Genomic DNA, 26843 nt, shown 5'->3' with positions numbered 1-26843 from the left:
GGGGGGAAAGGAAAAGGGAGAGCTCCAAGGACAAACAGGATGAGACAACACAGCAAATATTCAACATTCCAAAAGGATTGATGAGAACAGCAGAGTTTAAACCCAGTTTTTATTACTCCATCACCAACAGGGAGTTTATTATTCTGTCCTCTTTGGGCTTGCAGAGTGCAACTGGATTTTAAAATGAACTCAAAAATGATGAAGCAAAATATCTCAAGAGGTTTTTAATCCTTTATTGTTGTTTTATTAATTAATTCCTGTGCATGTTGCTTTTAATCCACACATGGGAAACAGTTCAATATTCATCACACTCCAGAGGATTTTCCAATCTTTGTGATCAAGGGCTTTCCAGGGAAGTATTTTTTGTGTAAGGGAACAGAAATTAGTCTTGAGCTTCCTCAAAATATGAATATATGGAATAATGTACCAGTATCATAAAAGGCTTCAAACCAATGTGCCAAAAAATGGGGAAAACTTTCCCCATGTAAGAAATTAAAGCTGTAACAATAGGTAAGGACTTTACCTAAAATCTTTCCCTCTGGACATCTTTCCTGATTTTCTCCACTGCAGAAATTGCATGGAAAGATCCCTCAGGGATGGGAGGAATTTGTGAGATTTATATTGCAATGCTTCCACCAGAAATTGAACTTTCATTGCTGATTCTCTGGAGTATCATCCATGAAAGATGAATTCCAGGCTGTTATTTTGGGCTGCACTGGGAGTTTTGTCACTTTTCCTGGCCTTGTGATGGTTAATTATGGCCTGGGGAGTTTTTCCTCCCCAAAGGAATATTTATTGCATGGAAGGCACTGTCCTTACTCTGTCAGCATTTCTGCTCCCTCCCCTCCAGTGGCATCCTGGGAAATGTGGAGATCTTCCAGCATTTCAGCCAGGCTGATCCTTGGAGCTCCATCATCATCTGTGTCACTCTCCACTGGAATATCTGCATCTAAAAACACACAGAAACCCCCCAAAAAAACAGCTAAGCAAAGAAAACAAACCCCAAAACACCACAGCAACCCCAAGGGAAAATGGGGGAAAAAAAAATCAAACCAACACCACCAAAACAACAAACAAAAAATTCTTCCTAAAAATTCAACAATCCCCTCATGGAAAAAAAAAAATTCTGTATCAAATCCTTCACCCAGCAGAGATTTTGGGTGCAGGAGGAAAGTTCTATTTCATGTTAAAGGCAAGGAAACAAAACCCATCAGGTGAAACATCATTTCTCCAGGCATGAATAATTTGGAGAATGCAAATAGAGAATTTCAGTAAAATTATTTTGCCTCAAACTCGATTTAACCATGATTTAACCACACCTAATGAAGGATTTTAAAAGGCCTTACTTCTGTAAATGTTGACATTCTTCCTTATGGTCTCATCCTCTTCCAGATCTTCCAGGAAGTCCTGGTATTGTCTGTAAGAGATGTGGGATGGATTTACTCACTTTTCCCTTGGATTGGTGGAGATTCATGCAACAAAATAAAACCCCAGAACCAAAACCAGACCCGAGAGCACTCCCACACTTCCAACTCATTCTCGCTGCTGTTTCATCCTCCCAACTCAACCATCTCTCATTTTCTCCCTTTTTCCTCTCAGCTGGAGGTTGTTTAGAAGGTGGAGCAGCTTTGGCACTGAGCAAGGAGAGCAGATACTGAACCTTTCATCATCTGTGTCTGTGGCTTCCCTGTCCCTCTCCAGCTCCTTCAGCTTCCAGTTCCTGCGGCGCTGCCGCCGGGAGCGGTCGTAGCTCTTCTTGATCAGCACCTGCAGGGAAAAGCAGCTCCTTTCTCCACCTCCCAAAATCCCACATCAGCACCCAAATGCATCCAAAGCCAGCTGGACTGGCACTCAGCAGTGCTGTATGGGATTTACAGGGATTTTGTCAGCTCAAATGTTTCCAAACGCATGGAGAGACAGGCACACACTGGAGTTATAAATCAGATTTCAGCTCTCAGTGATTGGTAATTGGAATAAAAGCAACAATTAATGTATTATCTAATCATGGTGATTGGAACAAAAATCCAACAATAAATGTATAATTTAACAACCACTCAAATATTTAAGGAAATAATCCTTCAAAATCAGATGTCACTGTTAATATCCTCTGTTCCTTCAGGCACTGCTCATTAGGAAATCACTCCCTCCTATTCCTGCCTACTGGAGAGAGCTTTGTACAGACAGAGGGATTCTCTTACCACATCAGGAATGTGCTGGGGGTTCATCTTGTTGGCAAATTCATCATTCAAGTTGCAGTTGGCCAAGTCGAAGCTGGAACAGAAACAGGAGTTTTATTCTTTATTAAATCACCCTCCATGTTTGTGTGAAAGGGCAGCACAGGGCAAGGTGCAGCTCCTAAGGAAGAGAAACATTTCCAGATGAAAGCAAACAAATAAAAATCCACATCAATGTGCAGATTTCCTAAGGCTGAGCAGCTGCTGTTCCCAAATCCTGTTCTGTGGGCACTTCCCAACCTCTGGAATCCAAACTGCAGCATCCCTGAGGTTCTGCTGGGCTCACAACATTCAATGCTTGCATCACCTAATCTGCCTAATCTTACAAAAAATTCACATTTGTTATCACTGTATATGATATTCATTAGAAACCAAATCATTAATTGGTGTTTTTAAAATCCTTCCCCATCTATTTGAGGCTAAATTGTGATTCCAAGCTGCACTCTGAAGACAATCAGCTCTCTTATTTCTAACAACTTTTAATGAAAATTCCTTCTAGGACAGAGATATTTTTAATTAGGACCAGGATGATTCCACCCCCTTTGCTGCTTTCATTTTGAAACCAGACCAGCTCAACACTTTCTAGATAACACACAAATTCAGTCATTAAATAATCATTTAAGAAAAGTTTCAGAAAAGAAGAACAAACCCCAAGACCAGGTCTCCAGGATTCAGGATGTGTCCCAGGTGAGTACAGCAGAAATATTGGTGATCTGTGTCCAGCTCTGAGGTTTTCCTGACCCAGGCTTCAGCCAGAGTGTGCTTTGGGAATGGAAAATTAAACATTCCTTAACCAAACCCAGCTTAACCCCAAATCTGCATTGATTTAAACTCCACTTCTCATTAAACTTGTGTTTCTGCATCAAATAACCAATGGATCTCCTCATTGCTTATTAAATAAAGAAAATGGACATGGCAAGTCCCAGGGATTCCCAAAGGTTGTTTCTATAAACAAACACTTATTTTAGCTTTTAACTGAGATCCATTAATTCTGATTAAACAGAAATGCTCCAACAAAACCAATTCACTCATTAGCTGCAAAGTTAATATTTCAATACTCAGTAACGAGCAGAGTATAAATTCTTCAAAAAGAATTCCTGGAAGTGGAATCCACATCATCCCTGTGCCATTTCCAAACCAAACAGTCCCAAAAAAACCTTCTGTCAGTGGCAGGATGCAGAACAGCCCAGCCTGGCTGTGCCAGGCAGATCCAGAGCATGAATTCAGCTGAGCAGGAGGCCCAAAGCAGAGCAATTCTCACCTTGTTTGAGCGAGCCCCTGCCCCAGCTCCCTTTTTCTTCTCCTGGACCCTGCTGATGTCCATGATGATGAACTCCTCCAGCTGCTTGGGGTGGAACAGGCTGTTGAAGGGGTGACGCCAGTAGGTGTTCCCATCAACTTCAGCAACTGTAAAATGAGCAGGGAGAGAACTTCTTGTGGAAAAAAAAAGAACCATGAACCAAAAGGAAACTGCCAGACGTGTTTTGTTCATCAAACTCAATTATTTAGGACATGACCCACATTGATCTGGGACAGGAATCATTCCCTGCATCCTTTTAGAGGGATTCTGCTGCCCAAGCTCAGCAAGCAAAGCACAGAATTTCTGGTACTGAAGTGGCTAAAAATTTAATCCAGATGCCATCAAATTGTGGAGGAGTAAAATGCTCAGAACATCCAGGAACTCAAGCTGAGCCTGCACATTCTGCCCAGGATCCTATGGAAATCAAGCTTGGAGAACTCTTAGCACTACAAGATTTCAGCTGTACAATAAATTGGACAAAATTGAGGTCCAAGATTCTGTTGAAATCCAAGATTTTGTGGAAACAAACCAACAGCAATTGTGCCAGCAGAACACACAGGTGCTGAGGAGAAGGCCAAACTCACTCTGCAGAGTTCTGGGGTCGATCAGGTGGATGGTGCTGGTCACTCTGATGCACACACAGATCTGGTTCATGTTGCCCAGACTTTGGGCCAGCTTGGGTGACAGACACACAACATTGTCCTGCAAACCAAAACACACAACTGACATTCCCATTTACTCGATTTTTAACCAAAACTTCTGAAATGAAATGTTAAACTTTGGGATTTTTATGTTTCTAGCCCCAGTAATTTCTGCATTTCCCATATGGATCCCTCCCACCTCCCAAACCCCACAATGTGACCTCCATCTCCAAATCCCAACTCTTCCCATTAAGATGAAAAAGCAGAGGGAAGCCACCTTGCATATGGGAACAATTTCCACAGAGAAAGTGCTTTTGTAGTTGTAGACATTGCTGTGAATGTCGTGGGAGATCAAACGTTGGGATGACTTGGACCTGTAAAACACAAAAATAAATTTCAGGAAACAAGAGGGACATCACCTGGAACAGCAGATCCTTGGAACAAAGTGTCTTTAGCACAAATAAAAATACCAAGGAAATAGAAGTAAATTTTACCATGGAAAGTGGAAAATGTGGGACTCTTGTAGGAAGGATTTTGTCTGTTTTGACTAAAATGCAGATTCCTTACACTTGCATTTACACAATTATTTTGAAATGAAGGATTTGGGACAGCTCCCCAAAGTTCTGAGTGCTCAAGGCAAGGACCAGCAGTGCTGTACCTGGATGGAACTGTACACTGAAGGAAATCCACCATCTTCTGGGCATGTTGCTTGGAAGAGTAATAAAAATCCAGGCCATCTGAAAAGAGAGGAAACAAATCTATTTCCATCATATTTTATCTAATATAATTCATGAGCTTCTCAATGAAAAAATCCATCATAAATATCATAAATCCAGGTTATTCTGCCTCAGACCCACTCACCATGGATTTCTTTGATCCTTAGTGTGTTTTGATGGAGCCTGTGCTTCAAAATCAGCTGCTCCAAATAGTAAAAAGTCTTTTTGTGCAGAGTCTAAAACCAAACAAACACAAAAGCATCAAGGTTATCTAAAAAGCATCAGGATATCTGAAGAATAAACATTTATATGAAGAGATCACTTAGAGAAGCAACATCCAAGTAAACAAAATTATTTCAGAGTGCCCTACTTATACCAAATTGTTTAAAGCTTCCTTTTCTCATGGTTGCTAGAGAGATCTATTTCCTTCAAAGAAAATTTAAATATTTATCCCACTGTTTCCAAAATACAGGAGGGTATTTAGTTATCCACACAAATCCTCCTGCCAGCATCATTTTAAAGACAGCAGAAAGTTTTTCTAAACTGAGAAAGAAAAAATTCAACAACCTTGAGCACAAAACACATCCCTGTGGCTAAGTGTGAGTACATTTCTGAGAAATTCAGAAAATTATCCAGTTCTTTGCCTGATTGTTCTGCCAGGATCAAATAAAAACTCAGTTTGCCTCTACCTTTTGCCTGACTTGCACCACAGCCTTCCAGAAATCCTTGGCTTCAATCCTGTGGCAGTCTTCACACATCTGGGACTGAACAACGTACTCCACCACAAACACCTGCTGCAGAACTGCCCCATTCATCACCTGCAAAACCAAAGTTTCAGCTCTTTTTGGGTCACAAATAAGAGCAGTGTTTTCCCATCTTTACTGCAACAGAAAATAACTTTCTTCATTCTGATGAATGGCATTTTAGCGACAAAATTTAGGCAGGATGAAATCTAATAATAAGAAAATTAAGAATTTAAAAATCCTGTTGTTTGCCATAAAAGCCACAGGGAGAAGGATGTGCTCCAGTTACCTCTTTCTGAACAGTCAGTTTGAGCTTCAGCCTCTTAGAATGTGGTTCTGTCCAAATGAATCCTGCATCAATGAGCCGGACCTGCCCGTGGGGAAGGACAAGAGCTCAGTTAAACCAAGTCTAACTCCACAAACAGGAACTCATGGTTCAGTAAACAAGTGAAGAAGTGAAAAATATTAATTAAAAAAAAATATATATGGAGATTGACTGATGTAAAGTAAAGGTGCTCAATCTCTTTCCCTCTAATAATACTCTGAACCTAAGGGATGCTTCATTCAACATAAACATGTGAATTTGAGTTAATCCAAACCTTTTATATATCATCAACCAGTGAGAACAAACATTGCATAAATAATTTCTTAAAAACACATCACTGTCCCTCAGTTGATTCTGCTCAGCTCCCATCTCTACAGTAACAATTGTGAGCAGGCTGTGAAATCCCAGCAGGATCAGCTTCTCACCTTGCTCAGGGAAGCTTTGATTTTCTTCAGACACAAAGCCAGAAGTTCTCTGGATTCTAAGGCACACTGGATCCAGGTTCCTGGAGGCTGCAGATACCTGGGAAACAGGGAGCACTTTCCAGCACCTTAAATCACTCCAAATACGAGCAGCTATTTCCAAAGCTTTCAGTTTAGCAACACCAATGCAGCCACAACTTTTAGAATCACAGAAAATGATAGGAAAGTGTCCAAAGTGACTGAGTTCATTCCCTCAGCACTGCCAATGCCACCACTAAACCAGATCCCCAAATGCCACATCCACAGGGCTTTTAAATCCCTCCAGGGATGGCGATTTCAGCTGTGCCAGGCTGGACAACCTTTTCCACGAAGAATTTTTCCCAACATCTAAACTCACCCTCCTGGCAGGGAGCTGTGCAGAGCCGGGATTCCCTGAGCTGAGCCCCCACAGCCCCTCCTCACCAAACCTGGGCGCTTTTACCTCCCCAAACCCCGAGACCGATGCCTTCCAAGGACACTCTGCTGCCACCCCCAGGCATTTCGCAGCTCCTCACCTCTCGCACTGCTTGCAGAAATGCACCGTGCCCTGCTTGGGGATGCCCTCGGTGATGTCCACCTGGGCCCGCAGGCAGCCCACGCACATGTTGGCCGGGTTGGGCGGGATGGGGACGCCGCACTGGCAGCACAGGCTGGGACACGGGGACAGAGAGAAGCACAGTCAGAAATGGTCACAGCCACAACCACGGCCACGGCCACAGCCACCCCCGCCCCGGGAGCCCCGGCCCCGCCATGGCTCACATGTGTCCCTGCGCCGGGGCGGCCGGGGCAGGCAGGTACTCCATGGCTGCGGAACACGCGGCGCTTTCCGGCCGCCGGAGGAAGGGGAGGAGACGGCGGGGCCCAGCCCGGCGTGCTGACACGAGAGGCGGGCGGGAACCGTGAGGGAAAGCGGAAAGGGCCGTCAGGAGCCGTGGAGAGGCGAGGGGGAATTGTGAGGGGGTCGTGGGGAAGCCATGGAGGAGCTGTGAGGGGGCTGTGAGGGGACCATGATGGAGCCCAGAAAGGGCCGTGAGAAGCCATGGAGAAGAGGGGGGGAACCGTGAGGGGGTTATGAGGGAGCCGTGAGGGGGCTGTGGGGGAGCCGTGGAGGAGCTGTGAGGGGACCGTGATGGAGCCCGGAAAGGGCCATGAGGGGCCATGGAGAGGCGAGCAGGAGCTGTAAGGGAGCCCTGGGAGAGCCATGGAGGAGCTGTGAGGGCGCTATGGAGGAGGCTGTGAGGGGACTGTGATGGAGAGGAGCCATGGAGAGGCGCGCACGAACTGTGGAGGGAGCCCCGGGGGAGCCGCCATGGAGAAGTGGGAGGGAACCGTGAGGGGACCATGATGGAACTGCCATGGAGAAATGGCCGGGAACCGTGAGGGAGCCATGGATGAGCCCTGAGGGAGACCGGAGGGGGCCGTGAGGGGCCATGGAGAGGCGAGCAGGAGCTGTGAGGGAGCCGTGGGGGAGCCGTGATGGAGCCGCCATGGAGAAGCGGCCGGGAACCGTGAGGGAGCCCCTGAAGGGCCGTGAGAGGCCATGGAGAGGCAGGCGGGAACCGTGAGGGACGTACTCTGTTACAATTCATTAATTAAGAATTAAATTATATTTTCATTTACAAGGAGTAGCCGGTACAGCCCGCTCGGTTTATATTCCCTTTGTGGCGTACCACATAAGCACCCTTTGGAAAGGAGGAACCGCCGTGGCAAGGGTCAGAATTAAATGATCTTTCCAACCAAAAACATTCTGCCATGTGGTGATTCTGTGATACCAAGGCTTGTGGATCTGCATTTGTTTCCTGCAGGTTATGCTGGGGAAAAATAAAGCTGAATTGCATCAACACGTTGTGTGGGATTTATTTAATGTGGTAACATCCTAATGGAAACGAAGAGTTCTTTCACTCAGGAATGGAAAATCACAGCCTGTCGAGCTGTCTGCCGTGTTTTTAATCCTTTGACACATTTTTCTTTGGTGTCTGCTTGTGTTCACACAGTTACTTCTGCTCTTTAGAAATTAAGTTTCTTTGCAGACCTTTCTGGAGAGTCGCTATGGACCATATTATTAAAAACACTGACAGGAAAAAGCACAATAAAAAAAGGAACTGTTTCCCTGCTCTGAAGTTTTGTTTCAGAACCTTTGCTACACAGTGGGTGTTAGACAGTCTTTACTTTGAAGCCTGATGAATCACTCGATCTTTGATTCAGGAAATAAAACATTTCCAGGCTGGCATTTGGAGAGGGGTGAAACAAAGCCTGTCCTTTATGGAAGCCACAGCTTTGAAGTCACAGGGAGGAGAATTGGGTCCTGATAATGCTGGAAAAGTTTCCATTGCAGATTTATTTTCAACTGCAGATTTATTTTCTCCACTGAGTTTTGGTGCTGATATACCAAATCCCACCTCAGCTCAAGGCACAGCCCTATGAATATCAGAACTGGGTTCTTTGTAGTCATCAAGGTTCTTTGTGTTGCCTCTGCAAGCTCTAGTTTTTCTCTAGCTTCAATGGAAAATTTGTGTGGTTTAAACTGTGTTACAGCTAGTTCTGAAGGATTTCACATTTTTCCACAAAATGAAGTAAAAAGAAAAGCAGCCTGAATCTCACCCCTGGTGAAAGCCGTGTCAGTTTGTACTGATTTCTTATGTGTTTTTCAGTGAGTATTAAACATTATATTGATTTTATATAGGAGTTTTCTGCTCCTGCTGCCATATTTCACACCAACAATAGGCAAGGACAGCAAGCACACCATTCAAATACATGTTAAATGAAAAAATTTAACACTTTAAAAAATAATAAAATTTTTTAAAAAGAGGTTTCATCATAGATTTGCTCTCAGGTGGCTCAAGAAAGTCCCTGTAGGTGTTTTTGGGAAAGCTCAAGTGCCAAAGGCAGAAAAACCAGGAGACTGTGCAAGTGACAACAGCTCCATTTTCAGTGGGAATGTCCATCAGAACACTGGAATGGTGAATTCATGGGAAACATCGCTGTGATTAATTGAGCAGACACCTGAGGTCACTATTCCCTCAGAACTGCATCCAGGGGAGGAGGGGCCCGAGGAGCTCCTGCCCCTCTCTGCAGCTGGAGCTGCTCTCACCTTCCCAAAGGGTTTGTTCTGGGCTGCTGCTTTCACTGGCTGGGCTCATTTCAGTGTGAAAATCCCAGGAATTGAAGAACACAACCAAACTATTCTACACTGATTTTTTCCTATTCACTCTCACATAAACTGGGGGGATTGAGAGCAGTGTACACTGCACCTCCACATCATAAACTATAAAAACATCCTCATTTAACTGCGGGATTTTAGTGGCACCATCCAGGTGGAAGCATGACAAAGGCAGTGCAATAACAATTTCAGATTTTTACTGGTGCCCAGTTTAGTTTTCAGGGGAATCCTGGTGACACCCTGTCTGTATTTTCAGCTGTTGAGGCCCTCAGCATTCACACATTCCCAAAAATTTGCTCCTCTCCCTGTTGCATGATTCAGAGGAACGGAGCAGCTTCATTCCAGAGAGAGTCACCAGCGTTCAGAGAGGGGAATTAAAGGCAGGGTTTTTACAGGAGCTGTTTCAGGATCCAGTGCCACCAGAGACATTCTCGGGCAGGAACAGATTGTGCCTGGCCCTGCGTGTGCGGTGGCAACTCCCAGATTTATTCCAAGGCAGGATCTAGCTCCCAGTTTGTAATCAGACATCTCCAGGCAGTCTATTCCTTTGGAAAGCAGAGCTCTCCTTTCTTTTCATGGATTGCAGCTGGGAAGTTGCAACCTGATCATTTCAGCAAGCTCAGCTTGTCCTCTGTGCTCTGAACAGGAGGAAGAGCATTCCCTGATTCCACAGGGACACTGCACTTCCAGGGGCTGCTCACCCTGAGCTCACCTCCACTCAATTTTTTTGGCATCATGCTCCAATTATTTTCCAGTTCTTGCCTGTTTCTTCATTTCTTGTGAGGAATCCAATTAGCAATCCAATTTATAGTGCGAGCCACGAGCGTTATCACTGCTGAGCTGGGGAGGCAGGAACAAAAGGAGCCAGAAGAACTCCTTTAAAATAGCTCTGTGACAGGGATGGGGATATTGTGACATTCCACTCCCAGCTGATGGAGCTGAAACTGAGTTGCATCACCAGCTTTAATGAGCACAAACAGCCGTGGGTTGGCTTCCTTTCCACGTGTGTGAAACTCGCACGTCCAACACGTTGGGTGCAGTGCAGGGACACCTCTGGAAGTGCTGTCCTGTGTCAGCAGAGGGGGATAATTCCCAGTGCTGCCCTGGGATAATTCCCGGTGCTGCCCTGGGATAATTCCCAGCCCTGCTGAGGCAGCTGGGAGTAGCTGAATGCTCGGTGTGCCAGGGGCAGAGCTGCTGGGTTTGGGCACTGAGGGGAACAAACTGCATCTTCTGCTTCCTAAATCCCTAAGATTTTTTTTTCTTAAACTCCTGCTATGCCTGTCAGGGGTTTACAAACCCAGCAGAGCTGCTGGGTTTGGGCACTCAGGGGAGCAAACTGCATCTTCTGCTTCCTAAATCCCTGGGATTGATTTTTTTTCCTTAAACTCCTGCTATGCCTGTCATGGGTTTACAAACAGTGGGATTTTTCTTAGCAGCCTTTATAAACCAAAATAACCCAAACTGTATTGAGCTGCTCAAACAAGGAGACATCCCAGATTGATGAAAGTAGATTTAGATTAGATATGAAGGAGAAATTGTTCCCTGTGAGGCTCTGGCGCAGGTGCCCAGAGCAGCTGTGGCTGTCCCTGGATCCCTGGCAGTGTCCAAGGCCAGGATGGACATTGGGGCTGGAGCAGTCTGTGAGAATGGAAGGTGTCCCTGATGGGATTTAATTTCCCTTCCACCCAAACCATCCTGGGACTCTGGGATTCTCTGAAATTGTGGTAACTCAAACATCATGGCTTATCCTTCCTTGATAACTGGACAACCATGGCAAAGGTTTTGCTTTAAGGCAGAGCATGGACAGCAGCCAGGAGGTGTTGCTTTAGTCCTGGTGTGTTTGTTACCAGGCTGCACTAGGCATGAACCTCAGACTAAGAAATAATTGCTTTATAAAGGTAAATATTTGCTTATCAGAACATGAGAGGGATCTGAGGACGATTGTACAGGCGCTGTTTGCTTTCCCCTTGCCTTTGGTAAATCTTCCGTGTCCCAGTGAAAACATCTCATCCCATTAAAGGAATCCTGGAGAGAGGTGGGGTGAGCTGAGAGCTGCTGGGAGAGGACAGGTGTGGGCACCAGGAGAGGGTCAGGGTGGATATCAGGAGAATTCATTCAATAAAGGAGTGGTTAAGCATTGGAATGGGCTGCCCAGGGTAGTGGTGGAGCCACATCCCTGCAAGTGTTCAAACAACACTGGATGTGGCATTTTGGGTATGGTTTAGTGGCTTGGACTTGATGATCTTGGAAATCTTTTCCATCTTTTCAATCATTTTGTAATCCTGTGATCAGGAGAATGAGTGTAGTTTTCACTCTGAGAGAGTGTGAGATGAGCGATGTGCAGGTAAAAATATTTTGCACATTATTCCTGTTCAAAAGCTGCACATAAAAATTATGGGTAGAGTTGACACTCCCAGACTTCACTTTCCTGAATTTCCTTGCCACAATCTGGCTGGCTGGAGACAAAACCAGGGAAAATGCCAAAAATACAGTTCAGTGAATGAGGAATGCTTAAACAGTCAGGGAAGGAACCCATGGAAAAAGGAGGAGAAGGAGGAGGAGGATAAGGGCAGGGACTCTCTGTGCACCCAGGACTTCACCAGGCCACTGGGACATTTTAGCATTAAACATCTTCCCAGATGTGCTGAAATAAATGCAATTTGCTGAATGAAACGACAATTAACTCCTTCTTAATTATTCATTATTTCCTTTTGCTTGCTCCATCCTCCCCGGTGCCATTTGTTACAGCCGTTCAGCGAGATAAATTCCCGGGGGGAGATGTCGCAATTGTCGGGGGATGGATCTTCCCCACCGCTCCCACCTCGCTGGCACAGGCACGACCTGGATCTGACACATCCCTGAGAAAAGGAGTTTGTGCAGGTCCTGCTCAGCCAGAACATTGCAAAACCAGGGCTCCCTGCATGGCCAAGGGAGTGGAAATTCCCGAGCTGATCCCGGTGCTGCAGCTCATTATTTATTTACGAGTATCTGCATTTCTGTGAGAGATGAGCCCAGTGATGCTCGTTTGGCAATTGAAGATTTTTTGAGGAAAAGAGGCCACAGAGCCAGGGGTTGTTTCAGTGCCCGAGTCTGGAATGGATGGGGGGGATTGGAGAGGAGTGGTTTGGGTTGGAAGGGACCTTAAAGCCCATCCAGTGCCACCATGGGGACACTTTCCACCATCCCAGGTTGTTCCAGCCTGGCTTTGGACACTTCAGGGTTGGATCAGCCACAGCTTCTCTGTGCCAGGGCCTCCCACCCCCCCAGGAGAGGATTCCTCCCCAATTTTCAGTTCTGGGTGTGGGGCTCTGAGGTATTTTGGTGCCACTAAAATACATCTGTGATAAGGAAGAGCTTTTGGATATCAAAATCAGCCAAAATTTGGGTAGCAATTACCTCAGGTTATTGGATAGCACATGAGGCAGCTGTAGCCAGCTGTGGAAGGATTGGGCACAGGAAACATTTGGAATTTTTTGATGTGTCCACACCAAGCCTGAGGCAGCACAGACTGCTGGGTTTAGGTACCCACACCTCAGCACCAGTCTGGTTCCACTTCATTTCACCTTCATTCTTATGTGGGGACAAACTTGGAAAAGGAAATCAAAAATATGCAGAGAAAACTTCTTGGGATGTATTATTTAGCTGAAATGAAATACCAGACGTGTCCCAAACTCCCCCTGAGCAAGGCACCATGTCCAGAGCTGGATGTGTCAAATTCATTTACAGCATCTTTGTTTGAGCTGCTCCTCCATAAATCACCGAATCTCTGTGCATTTACAGATAATTACTGCCTCAGTGAGGCTTCTCTCTTGTGCAATTGTGGCTGTGGGAAATGCAAGGAGCTGCTGGAAGCCCTTTCCTCTGCCAGCCCCATGGGTGAGGCTGTTGCTCCCCAGCTTTAATTGCGGTGCTGCAATCCCCTCCCAACCCTCTCCATGCTTTATCCTAAACACTTGTTTCGTGCCAAATTCCCCACGATGAACATTTTACCTGCATTTTCTCCCCCTATTCCTTTTTATTAAGTACCCAAAGTTCCTAAAAATTCACAGTGTAACTCATCCTTGGGTATGACCTTGAAATAAAGAGATATTTCTGATTTACTCCATGATTGCAAAGCAAAGATGGGAGCTGCCAGAAAAAATAACGGGAGCAGCACCCTGGCTGCCAATGGATCTATTCCTGACCCTGCCAAAATCGACCTTCATCTCCTCCCTCTTTGCTCAGTCATTGGAAGAAAAGCAGAATCTGATTTTTTTTTTTTTTGTAATGTAGATTTGCCAGATTTAATCTGTTTTCCATCATGTGGGTATTTCCCCTCTCCTCTTTGTCCTGCTTCCTGACTTTTCCTCTTGCCTGAGCATATTCCAGCACTGAGATTTATTTTGATGCAGATGGTTTTAATTTCACCTTTAAACCCAGACTAATGTGTGTGGGTAATTGAGGAGGGCTAAAACTTACATCAGGCCACATAAAACAATTTCCACAGCTGATTTTGAGCTTGAACCTCCTTATTTCAGTAAAAAAAGCTGTCCTGGCTGTACTGAAATCCCAGGATCAGCAGAGTTTATCAGCTCTTACCTGTCCTGATGGAGCAACTGCTGAAATAAGGGTGGGGCAGGCAGGGATGATGACAAGTGGGAATTCTTGGAGTTAATTCTGACCTCCACCCGTGAATCAGAGCCTCCCAGCCAGGGAGTTCCCATGGAAATTGCCTGGAGATATTCTCAGGATTTGGGCTGCTCCAATTCAGATAAAAATTGCTTGTTGCAAGGAATGTGAAGGACAATTTGATTGGGGGGCTTTGTTCAGTGCAGGCTGGGTTTTCCTTGCTGTGTGAGGATAGAGTGAAGAGGAGCTAATTTCCTTTTATCTTTCCCTGCTGGAGCCGTGGGACAAACTCAGATCCAGCATCACCTCCCTTGTCAGCTCACAAACACCGAATTCTCAATTTCCTGCCATTGTTTTCATTAATTCAGCTCCTCCATTCCCCATTCCCCACCAAGCTTGCAGCAGGGCTGTTTTGGGTTGGATGATGTTGGATCTGAGAATCTGCACTTTCAGAGGAGTCCAGCTTTGCTCCTGACTTTTTCCTGAGTTTTCAGTTTGTGGTAGGATTTCAGGATAAAGCTGCTGTTTGAGGGAAAATAATTGAAATGATTTGGGTAGAGGTGAGAGGACAGGCCTGCTTTTGCTGCATGAATCTTGATCATTCTGTGTGATTCAGTTAATTATTCCATGTTCTGTGATATTTCATTTACAAATCTGCCTGTTCTGCTTTAATTTCAGTGCTCAGCCTGGCACGTGGCCACTTGTCCACGTCTGTGCCCTGGGGTGCAGCAATTCATCTGGGAGAATTGTCCCAGTTTTGGCTCTCACTGGTGCTGCCCGAGTGTAATTTGCTGTTCTTGTGCTTCTGCTGACTCTTCTACACCTGCTGGTATCCTTTTACCGTGGCTTAAGTAGTTATGTGGATTTCCCCCCTAACTTCCAAATGATTAGGGAATTAAATTTAGAAGTGGAGCATCCAAAGTAAGAATTTTAGATTATGGCTGAGTTGCAATGATGAGAAAACATTAAAATAAAAAAAAAAATAATAATAAAAAAGGGAACTTGTTTGAGATTTTAAAATTTCATAAGCACAGGAATTTTTCCTGGAATTCTGAGTTAATTGGACACTGAGACATGCAGGGGCACTGCTGGTGATGCTGATCCCTGTGGGGAACAGCACTAAGGGAAATGTCCTTGGGAACTTGTTTTTAATAGTTTTGGGTAAAAGCTGCCTGCAGGGGCTTTGGGAAGCTGTTTTTAATAGTTTTGGGTAAAAGCTGCCTGCAGGGGCTTTGGGAAGGAAAGTTCTGGAGGTTCCTGCTCTGGGCACGTTGGTGTGTTGTGGCTCTCAGTAATGGATTTGGGAGGTGATCCATGAAATTGGGCAGGAAACCTTTATGGCAGGAGAAATGGGAGCTCTGATGAGATGAAATTAAGAAAATGAGTTTTAAACAAGAGGTGTATGGTGCTGGCCAGCTGAGCCCTGACATTTCTCATCCCTTAAATTAATGGGGCATTTGTACTTTCAGGGTCAGTGCAGCTGGGATTGGATCATCTCCTGTTCTGCTTTTGTTCCCTTTTCCACTGCTGCATTATTGGTTCTGTTTGCTGCTTTCATTTGGATTATTTTTGGTGTGAACACTGCCAGCTGCTGTGCTACAATTAGCCCAGTGGAGCAATTAACTACAATTAACATGGAGCTATAATGAAGCAGGAGGAAAGAGTTTTATAGAGAGCCTGACACCCTCATACTGGGCATACTGGTGTTACTGGGAGCTCCAAAATCCCACCCTCCCACCTTGGGGTGCAGCTGTGATCCCATGAAAACCAATTCCCATTATTCAGGATTTTTTTTTTTTTCCCAAGGAAAAGGATTTCAGAGCTGGAAGAGTTTCCTAAGATGTGGTGTGGTCTCAAGCTGTCAGAAGTGTTATCTCACCTCCTCTCTCTTTGAGCTGGGAGAAAAAAAATGCTTCTGTTCCCTGCTGAGTGCCAAAAATCCTTTGAAATCTCCTGCTGGAACCCAGTGATTTGGAATATTAAGTAGGGAGAGTTATTCCAGCTTTTCTGGATGTAAGGAGAAGTGAAGAGGGCTGGGGAAATCTCAAAAGGGTTTTAGCAGAGATTGTTTTCAGCAGCTTCTTTCCTCTTGCCTAAATCCTTTAAAATTTAGTAAGCAGGCTGAAGAATTCACACAAAAAAATGAGTTTTTACTCAGTTAAAACTTAAAGAATCCTCCCAAATGGCACCTGCTGCTGTTTCCCTGCCACTTCCTGCACCTCCCCGAGCCAAACAAAGGCACAATAAGGAAGAAAAGTGCTTTGCATGGACCCCACGATGGGAGGGAATCCTGAACAAAGCCCTCTCCCTGTTCTGTTTGCCAAATGAAATGTTTAAAGAGCAATATTCCATCGGGTGTGTGCTACTGGACACAGGAGCTCCAACCTTTGCATTCCTGTAAAAAACTTCTCCTTGTGCTCTGAAAGTTCAGTTTGATGTTGTGGGGAAGAAATTCTGTTTTTAAGGAATTAAAAATTAATGGGAACAGGGCTGATGAGGCACTCATTATTTTATCTAGATGAGCAGAATCTTTGGAGATAGAATTTATACCAACTTGCTAAGTTGGTATAAACCTCACCTCCAAGGTTGGGTTTATAACTTTTAGTCTATTTTACAGACACTTTTGAGAGGAATTGTCACAGGTTTTGCCATTTTTCATCCCCTCCAGCTCTGTGTTATTACTCCAAGTGTGATTTCAGCTCGGCACCTCGTATTTGCAGGTTCCCAACTGTGATAAACTGTCAGGACAGCTCCTGTTGGAGCTCAGAGCTCTCTCAGCTGAGCCTCAGCACGCTCAGGTATTTCTAAATGCCTTCATTTGAAGCAGATCAGAGTTTTGTTTTTTTTGTTTTTCCCTCCAGAAACAGGAGAAATTTTGGACCCCAGATCCATTTAAAGGATTCTCAAACCTTGCCCCAAAACCTTCACCACAAAATCCAGCCTGACCCCAACACATCCAGAATATTTATGAATGAGTGGAAAACACAGAAGAGCTGAGTCATGCAGCCAGAGGTCGTTTCTGAAGAATAAAATTTTATTTTTTTGGGCTGGAAAAACTGCATACACATGTTCAGATCTGGGCAACCTTCACCACATGTCTTCGTTTCCAAACAAACTTGTGCATTGAATCATGCAGGAGCCCACTGCAGCTCGAGAAAGAAGTGAAGAGGTTTTTTTTTAAATCTAGAACTGTGCAAACATCATTTGAAAGCTATTTACATTTTGCATCTCTCACTTCTACTAACAGGAGCATCAGCTGGTGGAGACGTGCAGTGTGCAGCTGGAATTTATGATTTGGCACCCACGTTTGATTTGTGTAGAGTGAAAAGCAAACAAACCTCCCATTGTTCCAAACCCTTCCCACAGGCAATGGAAATAAATCAAATTTCTTTGTAAAGGAGATCTCTTTAAGCCTTCCCTGCAGGTATTAAAATATGATTTTCACTCTGGATCCTCTTCCCCTGGTGCTGATTTGCACTTTGCTGCCTTGGTGAGTGGGAGCAGCAGGAAAAGATTTTGATTTTCATCTGAGAAGGCAGAAGGGCACTGAGACAGAGCAGGGCTGCTTCTTCCTGTCATCCTCACTAAACTGCAAGATGAGGTGGGGAACTTTTCAAAAAGGAAATATTTTAGACCATCTGAACTCAGATGCAGGAAAAAAGCTGGATTTAAATTCACCCCCCTGTTGCTTTCTCTTCCAACCCATTAAAGCCTGGCAGTCCATCACCAGCCAGCCATGATCTCTCCAATCCTGCTGCAGATCCTCACTTTTTATCTCCTCTATCCTGGCCAGTGCACTGTGCTGGTAGAACTTTGGGTGTCTCTGAGTGGAGATGGTTGGATGAGGCTACTGGAAGTGGGAGCTGCTTGGATCCTGTGCTGCTGCAGGTGCTGTGTCCCATTCCCAGAGCGTTTCTGGATGAGGGGCTGCGCTCAGACCCCCTCAGGTGAAGCAAGCAGGCTTTTCCTAAGAGCCAAACCTCAGCACAAAGCTGATTTCACAAAGCTGCTGAGCCCTGCTGGGCCCAGCTCAGTTCAGCACTGCACTCTCAGGCTGGGAGCCAAAAATCTGGGAGAAGAATTGCAAGGCCAGGCGGACGTGGATGGGCACGAAGACGTAGGCTGTGTACACCACCATGGCCAGCACGGTGACAGTGATGGTGTGGAACATGGACTGCTCCCAGGGCTCCAGCACATAGCTGCATGTCACCAGCTGGTACTGGTAGTACAGCCAGTACAGGTAGTCCTTCACCCTCCTCACGTCCATCTTCAGCTCCAGGGGGGATGCAGAGCACCTGGAATGACAGGGGATTGGGGTTAGCACTCTGTGAAAACACCATCAAACTCATTACTGGGGTGTCAGTGCCACCAGCTTGAGTTCTGCAGCTGCTGCTCAGTTATTGATCAGCTGGGCATTCCCACTTCCCAGAAAAGCTGTGGCTGCTCCATCTCTGCAAGTGTGCAAGGCCAGGTTGGGGCAGGCTGGGATAGTGGAAGATGTCCCTGTTCCTGGGTGATTAAACTCCCTTCCAAGCCAAACCTTCCTGTGATTCAATTCCCACATTCCAAGTGTATTCTCCTATTCATTCCCTATGGAAATCAGGGAAATAGGCATTTAAAAAGAAAGGCTTTGGGCCAGCTTCCCTAAATATTCCATGAATTCCATAAATGTTCCATAAATTCCTCAAATGTTCCGTAAATTCCACAAAGGTTCCATAAATTCCTCAAAGGTTCCATAAATTCCACAAAGATTCCATAAATTCCACAAAGGTTCCATAAATTCCTCAGATGTTCCATAAATTCCTCAAATGTTCCATAAATTACACAAAGGTTCCATAAATTCCACAAAGGTTCCATAAATTCCACAAATGTTCCATAAATTCCTCAAATGTTCCATAAATTCCACATTCACCCCAGAATAAAGATGAGATGAAAACAACTGCTCTGCTTAGTCTTGATAATAATTTTTATTGCTCTGCAATTATTGGGAATAAAGAAAAGCCAAGAGAAAGGCTTTATGAAAGAGAAAGGGAGAAAAAAAGTAATCTCAGATTGCAGGAGGATTTTTTTTTTGCAGCTCATTCCAAAGAAAAGAGAAATGTTACAGATTAAAAGAGTATTTAATGGAAATTACAAGTCTAGGAAAGATTTTCCTCCTGGGTAATACCTTTATGCATTCATTGTTCCCAGCTCCCCTTGGAAAAGAGAATGGCTGAGCAGGAATTAAATAGGAAATAGGGTTTGCTCCCACTGTTCATTGTTAAATGTGCTTTTTGGCACTAGAAGCAATCTTTAAATGCAGGCTAAAAGCATCTATTTAGAGAAAAGAGAGTGATAAGGAAGTGTACAAGGCTTTACAGAGGGATTCCATTATTTTGGGGTTTAGGGACATTCCAAGCACATCAGTCCGTAGGGAATTCAGATTTCCCTGCTGGAAAACCTCCCAGTGTCCCATTTTCTTTTGCACTTGTGCTGCCTGAAATGCCAGAACAAGAGGCTTGGGCACATCCCATCCCTCCAGTCTGGTGGTCACTGAGAGTTTGGGGCAGCAAAAAATCCTAAAGTGGCACTGAGAAATTTGCAGCCTGGGATTAAAATAATTACATAGATCAGAAATATTCCAATACTCAGTGGTTCCCTGCTCTGTTCTGGGGGGATGTGGGATTTACCAAATGGGAGTTTCCCCCCTAATTCTCCCAAAGCATTTCCTTCATTTCCATCTCCCCATATTTCCTAGACCAAGAAATTCCTACATTTCCTGCAGCGCTTTTGGGGGACAGACCAACATTTGAAATTGAGCAGTGCCTGTCTCTGTGACCAGCTTTTCTTTCCAGAAAGGCACTGCAGCTCTCTGGCTGGCCATGAATGGAAGCTGATTCCTTTCAGATCATTTCTTTGAAGGCACAACTCCAGGGAGAGAGGCCTTAAAGCCCTGGAAATGTTGCAAAGCCTTCAATAAAAGTGGCCCAGCTGGCAAAGTGGTGCTCCCTGGGAGCCAAAAAGTGTCTCTGGTCAGACTTTTCTGCAAAAAGAGCAGTGAGGGGTGAAGCCCTTTTCTGTAGTGGGGAGAAGGGAAGGGGAAAAGGGAAAAGGAGGAGGAAAAGGAGGAGGAGGAGGAGAAGGAGAAGGAGAAGGAGAAGGAGAAAGGAGAAGGAGAAAGGAGAAGGAGAAGGAGAAGGAGAAGGAGAAGGAGAAGGAGAAGGAGAAGGAGAAGGAGAAGGAGAAGGAGAAAGGAGAAGAAGAAGGGAGAAGGAGAAAGGAGAAGGAGAAGGAGATGAAGGAGTGCATTCTCACACTCTCCTTCTCCAGGATTTTGGGATTTACACCAGGTTGGGGCTGTGCTGGTTGAACTCATCCCTTCCATGGGTAAATCCCTGCTAATCCTGACCCCAGCCCAGAGAAGCTGCCAGGCTGGGGCACTGCTGGGGCTGTTTGAGGCTCTGAGTGAGCAGGGGTGCACAGACTCCATCCAGAGCTGCTTAAGGACAGCCAAAGGCAGGAAAAACATCCCCAGGGCTGGTTTGACTGATATTCCAGCCTGCAGCCTCACCCTCATCACTTGGAGGGCCACATGAATAAAGGATGAGGCAGTTAAAATGATGAGCAGCCCTTTGGATTTACCCAAAGCCCTTGGCACCCTTTTTTCCAGCCTGGGATTGCATTTCCCTGCAGCTCCAGCACAGCCTGGCTCCCTTTGCTTCTCCCAGTGCAGTAATTCCATCCCCAGGTTCTCAGACATTCTGGAATTCCAGGAGGAACACGAGCTGTGCTCTGTGGTCTCCTAATGAATGATGGAGGTTGGGATAAGTAAAAGGCAAAGGGAAATTACAGTCTGTGCCCTCAGCACTGCCACACTGCCCCTGCATCTCACCCAGCCTCTGCTAGCAGGGATAACACAACTCCAGCTGCATAATTTATAAAGGAAAGCACAGGAGGGGAAGGGGAAAAAAAAATCCATTTTAAAGCAGCTGCTGAGGCAATGAAAGACACGGCTCTGCCACACAGATCCCTGGGGAGGGGACAATCTGCATCCCTTTGGGGCCATCAGGAGGAACAAGGAGTAGCCCCAAACCCCACAAACCTCACACCTCCAGAGCTCTGTGGCAGCTTTACCTCCCAAATGAATTGTAGCAGCAATCAAAGGGAATAGCAGATTACTAGGCAAACGTTGGGGGCTGAAAATCTGTATTTTAAACAGGATTTGTCCTAGAGAGGCTTCATTTTCATGACTGTATTTTATTCTATACATCTAGCACTCCCACTTGAAAGGGCCCTGAATTATTCACTCATTAGTTCCCACTATTCCAGAGCTGGAGATAATTTGTTCTTATGCAATTTTAACTCAACATTCATTTGTCTACAAATTTGGGTTTAAACATTCAGTGGTGTTGGGGAAATGCCTTCCTGTTCAGAGGCCATGGGACTGTTACAGCCAGCTATGAGTGAAATGAAGAGAATTCAGCTCCTATTAAGCAATATTCAGATTATTTTCAGCAATTGCACCTCCAAGAGGAAAAAAAATGCAAGAAGAGAAACCTGTAAAGCAGCTTTTAGTGTTTTAAGCGGCTGCCTGATTTTCTTGCTTGTTGACACATGTCTGTGATTAGGGCAGCTGAAAAGATAAATCATCATCCAAATATCAAGGTTTCATTTCAAAGCATTCCTAATCTCCAGATTTCTTTATTAATGACCCTATTTTTGAGTCAGAGCCAGTTGGGAGTTAGAAGATGCCAGTGTTAGGTCCTTTAATATGCAATTTCTGCTTTGAGCAGCTGGGATTTGGGGAATTTTGGTCACATTTTAAATCTGCAACTCTGACCCGTGGCCGGACAGCTCCTGCTGGGAAATTCCTGAGGAGAGAAACATTCTTTGCAGGGGAACTGGGAGAGACTGGTTGGCAAAGAATGCTTGGAAAACACTTCATGCCCTCAGCAGGAGGGGTTGGTTGAGTTACACACACAGGGAAAAAAGGGATTTCCAACATATATGGAGGAAAAGTTCATCTGGAGTGGGGAAAAACAAAGCCTGGAGCTGGAAATGGCCTTTAAGTGAAAAGTAGGGATGACATTAGAAATAAAAGCAGCAAACAATCAATCCATCCCCAAAACACAAATATTTAATTGGCTAAAAATTTGCTGAGTAATTGCTGGGATAGCCCAGCAGCAAGGGTGGGTTTGCAGCATCCTGAGGGAATCCTCTGGTGCTGCAGCTTAAATAAATTCCTTCCAGGAGTCCCTGAGGGGCTCCAGTCCTGAACACCCACGTGGAGGCAGGTGCAGCCAGGCAAAGTGCCAGGATGGATTTGAAGCTGTCTGATCTGTAAATAATTTTGGATATTGGAAGCTGAGTGAGCAATCACCTGCTTGGGATTGACAGAAATCCCATCTGCAAGTCACTGATGTGGAGCTGTTTTTATTTGGGACTTCAGTGTATTCTGTGGGCTTGTGAATATCCTGATTTATCCAGGTTTGTCCCTCTGAATGCTGACATAATTCTGGGATGAGCCCAGGGATTTTAGGCAGGCTGACACCTCCAAGAGCAAACAGAACCAGGAAGGGATTCCCATTCCCAGTCCCATTTCCATTCCCAGTCCCATTTCCATTCCCATTCCCAGTCCCATTCCCAGTCCATCAAGCATTTCCTTTCATGTTTTATTCACTGAGCACCAAGCGCTGTGCACAAGGAATGAAATGATCAGCAGCTGGACAGGAATTGAGATGAGGCAGCAGATTCCAGGGAATCCACATCCCAGAATTTCCTGAGAACACCACCCCAGTCTGTTCTAGGGAATCCACATCCCAGAATTTCCTGGGAACACCACCCCAGTCTGTTCTAGGGAATCCAAATCCCAAAATTTCCTGGGAACATCACCCCAGCCCATTCCTCTGTTGCATCCCCACGGCTCTGATCCCTCATGGAGCAGCAGCTCAGCCTTCTCAGCACCCCTACATGGATCTTTAAATTCCACCTCCAGCTTGTTCTCCCAGGGAGGAAATTCCAGACAGAATGGGATTGAGAAGAGCAGCAACAATTCCAGCACAGCTCCCAGTGCAGACAAGGATACACCTCAAAAATCACCTTGACTTGCAGATTTTAATGAATTAACCCTCCCCTGGAATTCTGGTGCACAGCACAGCCTGTGAGGTTTGCTGAAAAAAAATCTTCCAGGAATGGAAGGGGTAAGGCTGAAAAACAAGGATGCACCTCAAAAATCACCCTGACTTGCAGATTTTAATGAATAACCCTCCCTGAAATTCTGGTGCACAGCAGAGACTGTGGGGTTTGCTGGGAAAAAAAAATAAAAATATCTTCCAGGAATGGAAGGGGTGAGGCAGAAAAGAGCAAAGGTGTTCACAGCCCTGTTTGTGTTTTACCTTGCTCAGGAGAATGAATTCCATCATCTTCCTAATCTTTAACCCCAACTTCCTTCCTGCTGGCCTCGCAGGGAGTGCTATTTTGGTTCTTACAAATGTTCCATAGTGCACACAAAGCTCAGGACCTTTCCCTGTCCAGGAAAACTTCCTGTTACCTCTGGGAACTCCAGACCCCTCCTGGAGTGGCAGTGCCACACCTGCACAAAGTCTGGCCCAGCTTCCTGAACTCTGATCTGTGTCTGCTCCTCCTGCAGCAATTCTGGGCTCCCCAAGGGGGGTTTGGGGCTGGGGTTCAGATCTGGAGCACGTGGATTCTGCAGCACGAGGATTCCTCACCAGCTGCAGGGCACAGCAGCCAGGGCTTGCTGAACTTTCTCCTTCAGCTGAGTGAAGCACACAGATGGAGTTTGGAATGATGGGGAAAAGTGTTTTCAAATGAGATCCACAATGTTTGAGCCTCAGGAAAGCAGAGTTTGATTTGCAGCACCCACAGGGGCCTCATTTGGCTTCTCACCACTCAGTACCAGCAGTGCAGCTGAAAGCAGCTGAAGGCTGCACTGATTTCGTGCCTTAGCTGTCCCCTGGCAAAGCCACAGCTCTAAATAACTCAGCTGCCCCAAACTTTGCAGCCTGGCTGATTGATCAGTGCCCAATCCCATCCTCAGGCACAGGGAAAGGAGAAGATGCAGCTTCTCTGTGACAACACTCCTGAAGCAGCTCTGTCCCATTTTCTTCCAAGGCCAAATTAATTTTTCAACAATTTTCTTCCCTCCCCTGAAGTTTCCTCAGTTGTTGCCTTACATAACCAGCTGCTCCTTGCAGTTTAGGCACAGATCCCTGACTTTCCAGCTTTTCCTTGGGCTCTGGGTCCTCCCCCTGTGCCAGGATTTTACCTTGGGGCAGAACAGGTGAGCAGCTCTGCCAGAGAAGATGGGAAAATGAAAAATTGAATCCCAGGCAAAGGGAAACCTTTCCCTCTCTTTTAAGTGTGAGTATAATTTAGGAACATGGTTTTGAACTGAACTATTCCCAACCAAAACCTCAAATTTAGGACAAGAGACCAACCAGCACCAGGTTTAAATTGCAAACACTTAAAAACTGAGAGTTCTCAAAGAACTGTCCCAGGAATATCTTTTTTGTTCCTGGTGACAAACCTCAGTTCCTTGTGAGATTTGGGACATCATCCACATCCTTTCAAGTTCAGGAGGTTGTGTAAACATATCAATCTACCAACAAAATAACTGAGATGTCTGGGCTCTAAAATGAGATTTGCTTCCAGATGTAGCCCTTATTTTATTCTGATTTCTTTGCTTTGCTCTGAGTCATTTCTGAGGCAGCTGAAAGTAACAACCTGAGTTGTGTGCAACGTGAGGAGGTGAATATTGTCACAGCTATGACAGGTATTAGTGGAAAATGGGACCAAACTCTTGTGCAAGTGCATCTCCCTTGAGATCTCATCAAAGGAAGCAGAGTTGCACCACTCCAGTCACTGCTCCGAGAGAGGAAAAGCAAAAATGGAATGGGATTGTTGCAACAGATCAGAAATAAAAAGGGAGGTGCACTTTTTCACAGATTGAACCCCACCTATGCAGCAGGGAACAGCTTCCTCTGCAGGCCCCTTCCTCTCTGAGCAAACAGGTTTGGACACACAAAGCTGCTGACATCCATAAAACAGATGAAAAGCTCCATAAAACGGGAGAGCAGAGCCCTGGCTGCCTCTCAGCCAGCTGGAGCTCAGTGTCCTGGAGCTGATTTTTGGGCACAAGCATTGCCATGGGCCCAGGCTGCTCCCCAGGCAGCGTTTCAGCATCTCCCATCCCAGCTGGAATGCTGAAATAACATCCATGCTCCAGCTCCCCTGCTTCTCCCCACTAAACCTGCACCAGAAATCACTCCAGGCACTCATGGAATTGCTCCCAAGCCACATTTGTACCATAATTATTTATACCATATTTGTGAGAAAGAAAACCCAGCATCCCAATTCCTAAAGCATTAAAATCCACATTAAAACCCCTCAAAGCTCCTTGTGCTGAGCAAGCAGAGCCGGAGCATTTATTGCAGGGATTCTCCTCCATATTATCCAAGGTTTATCCAGCAAGGAAAGGAAGGACTTGCACCTGCTTCCCACTGAAGGCAGCTCTAAGGAAACCAAAGAGGAAAAAATCACACCGGTGTGAGCAGCACAGCCTTCTCTCGCCCACCCATTGTCACCTTTTCCCTCCGGGGTGTTGGACTGGTTTTTTGGGAACCCCTATGGCAAACCATCTTCCTGCCACCTGGGAACCCCCGACTGCAGAGCTCCAGCAACAAGTCACAGCATCACGGAATGGTTTGGCTTGGAAGGGACCCCAAAGCTCGGCTCATTCCAGCGCTTTAACCCCCAGAGCCCCGCTGGAGGCTGCAGGTGGGGACAGAACGGCCCCAGCTCCATCTGGAAAGGCACAGCACAGCCCCCGCGGGTTCAGCCCCGCTCCCGGGCCTCCCCCCGCTCCTTACCGAGCCACCGGGGACTCGCCGTGGCCGCGGCCGCGCTCGCCAAGGTCACCGCTCCCCGGCTGGGAGATGCTCCGGGACGCGTCTCTGCCGCGATGCCCTTGGGCAGCCGAGCTGAGCCGGGAGTGAGCACCGGGATGCGGGAGCACCGGGATGCGGGAATGCCAGGGATCGGCGGCAAGGGCGCACCGGGATGCGGGAACACCGGGATGCGGGAGCGCCGGGATGCAGAAAACACCGGGAGGGAGGAACACGGGGATGCGGGAACACCGGGAGGGAGGAACACGGGGATGCAGAAGATACCGGGATGAAGGAATACTGGGATGAAGGATCACCGGGATGCAGGGAACACCGGGATGAGGGAATACCGGGATGCGGGAATACCGGGATGCAGAAAACACCGGGATGCAGAAATCACCGGGCTGAAGCACACCGGGATGCAGCACACTAGGATGAAGGAACACCGGGCTGCAGAACACCGAGCTGCAGAGAACACCGGGCTGCAGAGAACACCAGGATGCAGAAATCACCGGGCTGCAGAAATCACCGGGATGCAGAAATCCCCGGGCTGCAGCGCACCGCGGCCCCGCGCCTCCCTCACCTCCGCTCCGCGCACCGCAGCTCCCCGGCCCGGCGCTGCCTGCCCTTAAATCCTCACCTTTCCCCCTCCCTCCTCCTCCTCCTCCTCCTCCTCCTCCGTGCCTCCTCCCCGTTGTCACCTCCTCCGCCGGCTGCCGTGGCCGTGTCCCGGCCGGTCCCCGCCCGCTGCCGCAGCCGCTGCGCTC

At 46.3% G+C, this 26843-nt stretch overlaps 2 protein-coding genes across 4 annotated transcripts; both read right to left on the bottom strand.

The window, feature by feature from the left end:
- Positions 1-213: 213 nt before the first annotated feature.
- On the bottom strand, positions 214-7264 carry NMD3 (NMD3 ribosome export adaptor). The gene is made up of 15 exons (XM_033069263.2): positions 7180-7264; positions 6936-7070; positions 6385-6481; positions 5924-6004; positions 5581-5709; positions 5037-5127; positions 4834-4912; positions 4453-4549; positions 4119-4236; positions 3496-3641; positions 2884-2996; positions 2199-2271; positions 1661-1767; positions 1347-1417; positions 214-949 (listed from the first exon to the last, which is right to left on the bottom strand). Exons 1-15 carry the CDS (start codon positions 7221-7223, stop codon positions 816-818), a joined length of 1515 nt encoding a protein of 504 aa, XP_032925154.1. The 5' UTR covers positions 7224-7264; the 3' UTR covers positions 214-815.
- Positions 7265-17204: 9940 nt separating this feature from the next.
- Positions 17205-26843, bottom strand: SPTSSB (serine palmitoyltransferase small subunit B). 3 transcript variants are annotated; one of them, XM_033069142.2, is made up of 2 exons: positions 26778-26843; positions 17205-18486 (listed from the first exon to the last, which is right to left on the bottom strand). In XM_033069142.2, exon 2 carries the CDS (start codon positions 18456-18458, stop codon positions 18222-18224), a length of 237 nt encoding a protein of 78 aa, XP_032925033.1. In that variant the 5' UTR covers positions 18459-18486; positions 26778-26843; the 3' UTR covers positions 17205-18221. The 3 variants fall into 3 exon arrangements, with proteins under 3 accessions (XP_032925033.1, XP_032925032.1, XP_032925031.1); XM_033069141.1 differs by lacking the exon at positions 26778-26843 and adding an exon at positions 26660-26722; XM_033069140.2 differs by lacking the exon at positions 26778-26843 and adding an exon at positions 26062-26582.

This window comes from Catharus ustulatus, chromosome 10, assembly GCF_009819885.2.
Source record: "Catharus ustulatus isolate bCatUst1 chromosome 10, bCatUst1.pri.v2, whole genome shotgun sequence".
Taxonomy (NCBI): domain Eukaryota; kingdom Metazoa; phylum Chordata; class Aves; order Passeriformes; family Turdidae; genus Catharus; species Catharus ustulatus.
This window is presented reverse-complemented; position numbering and strand designations above follow the sequence as displayed.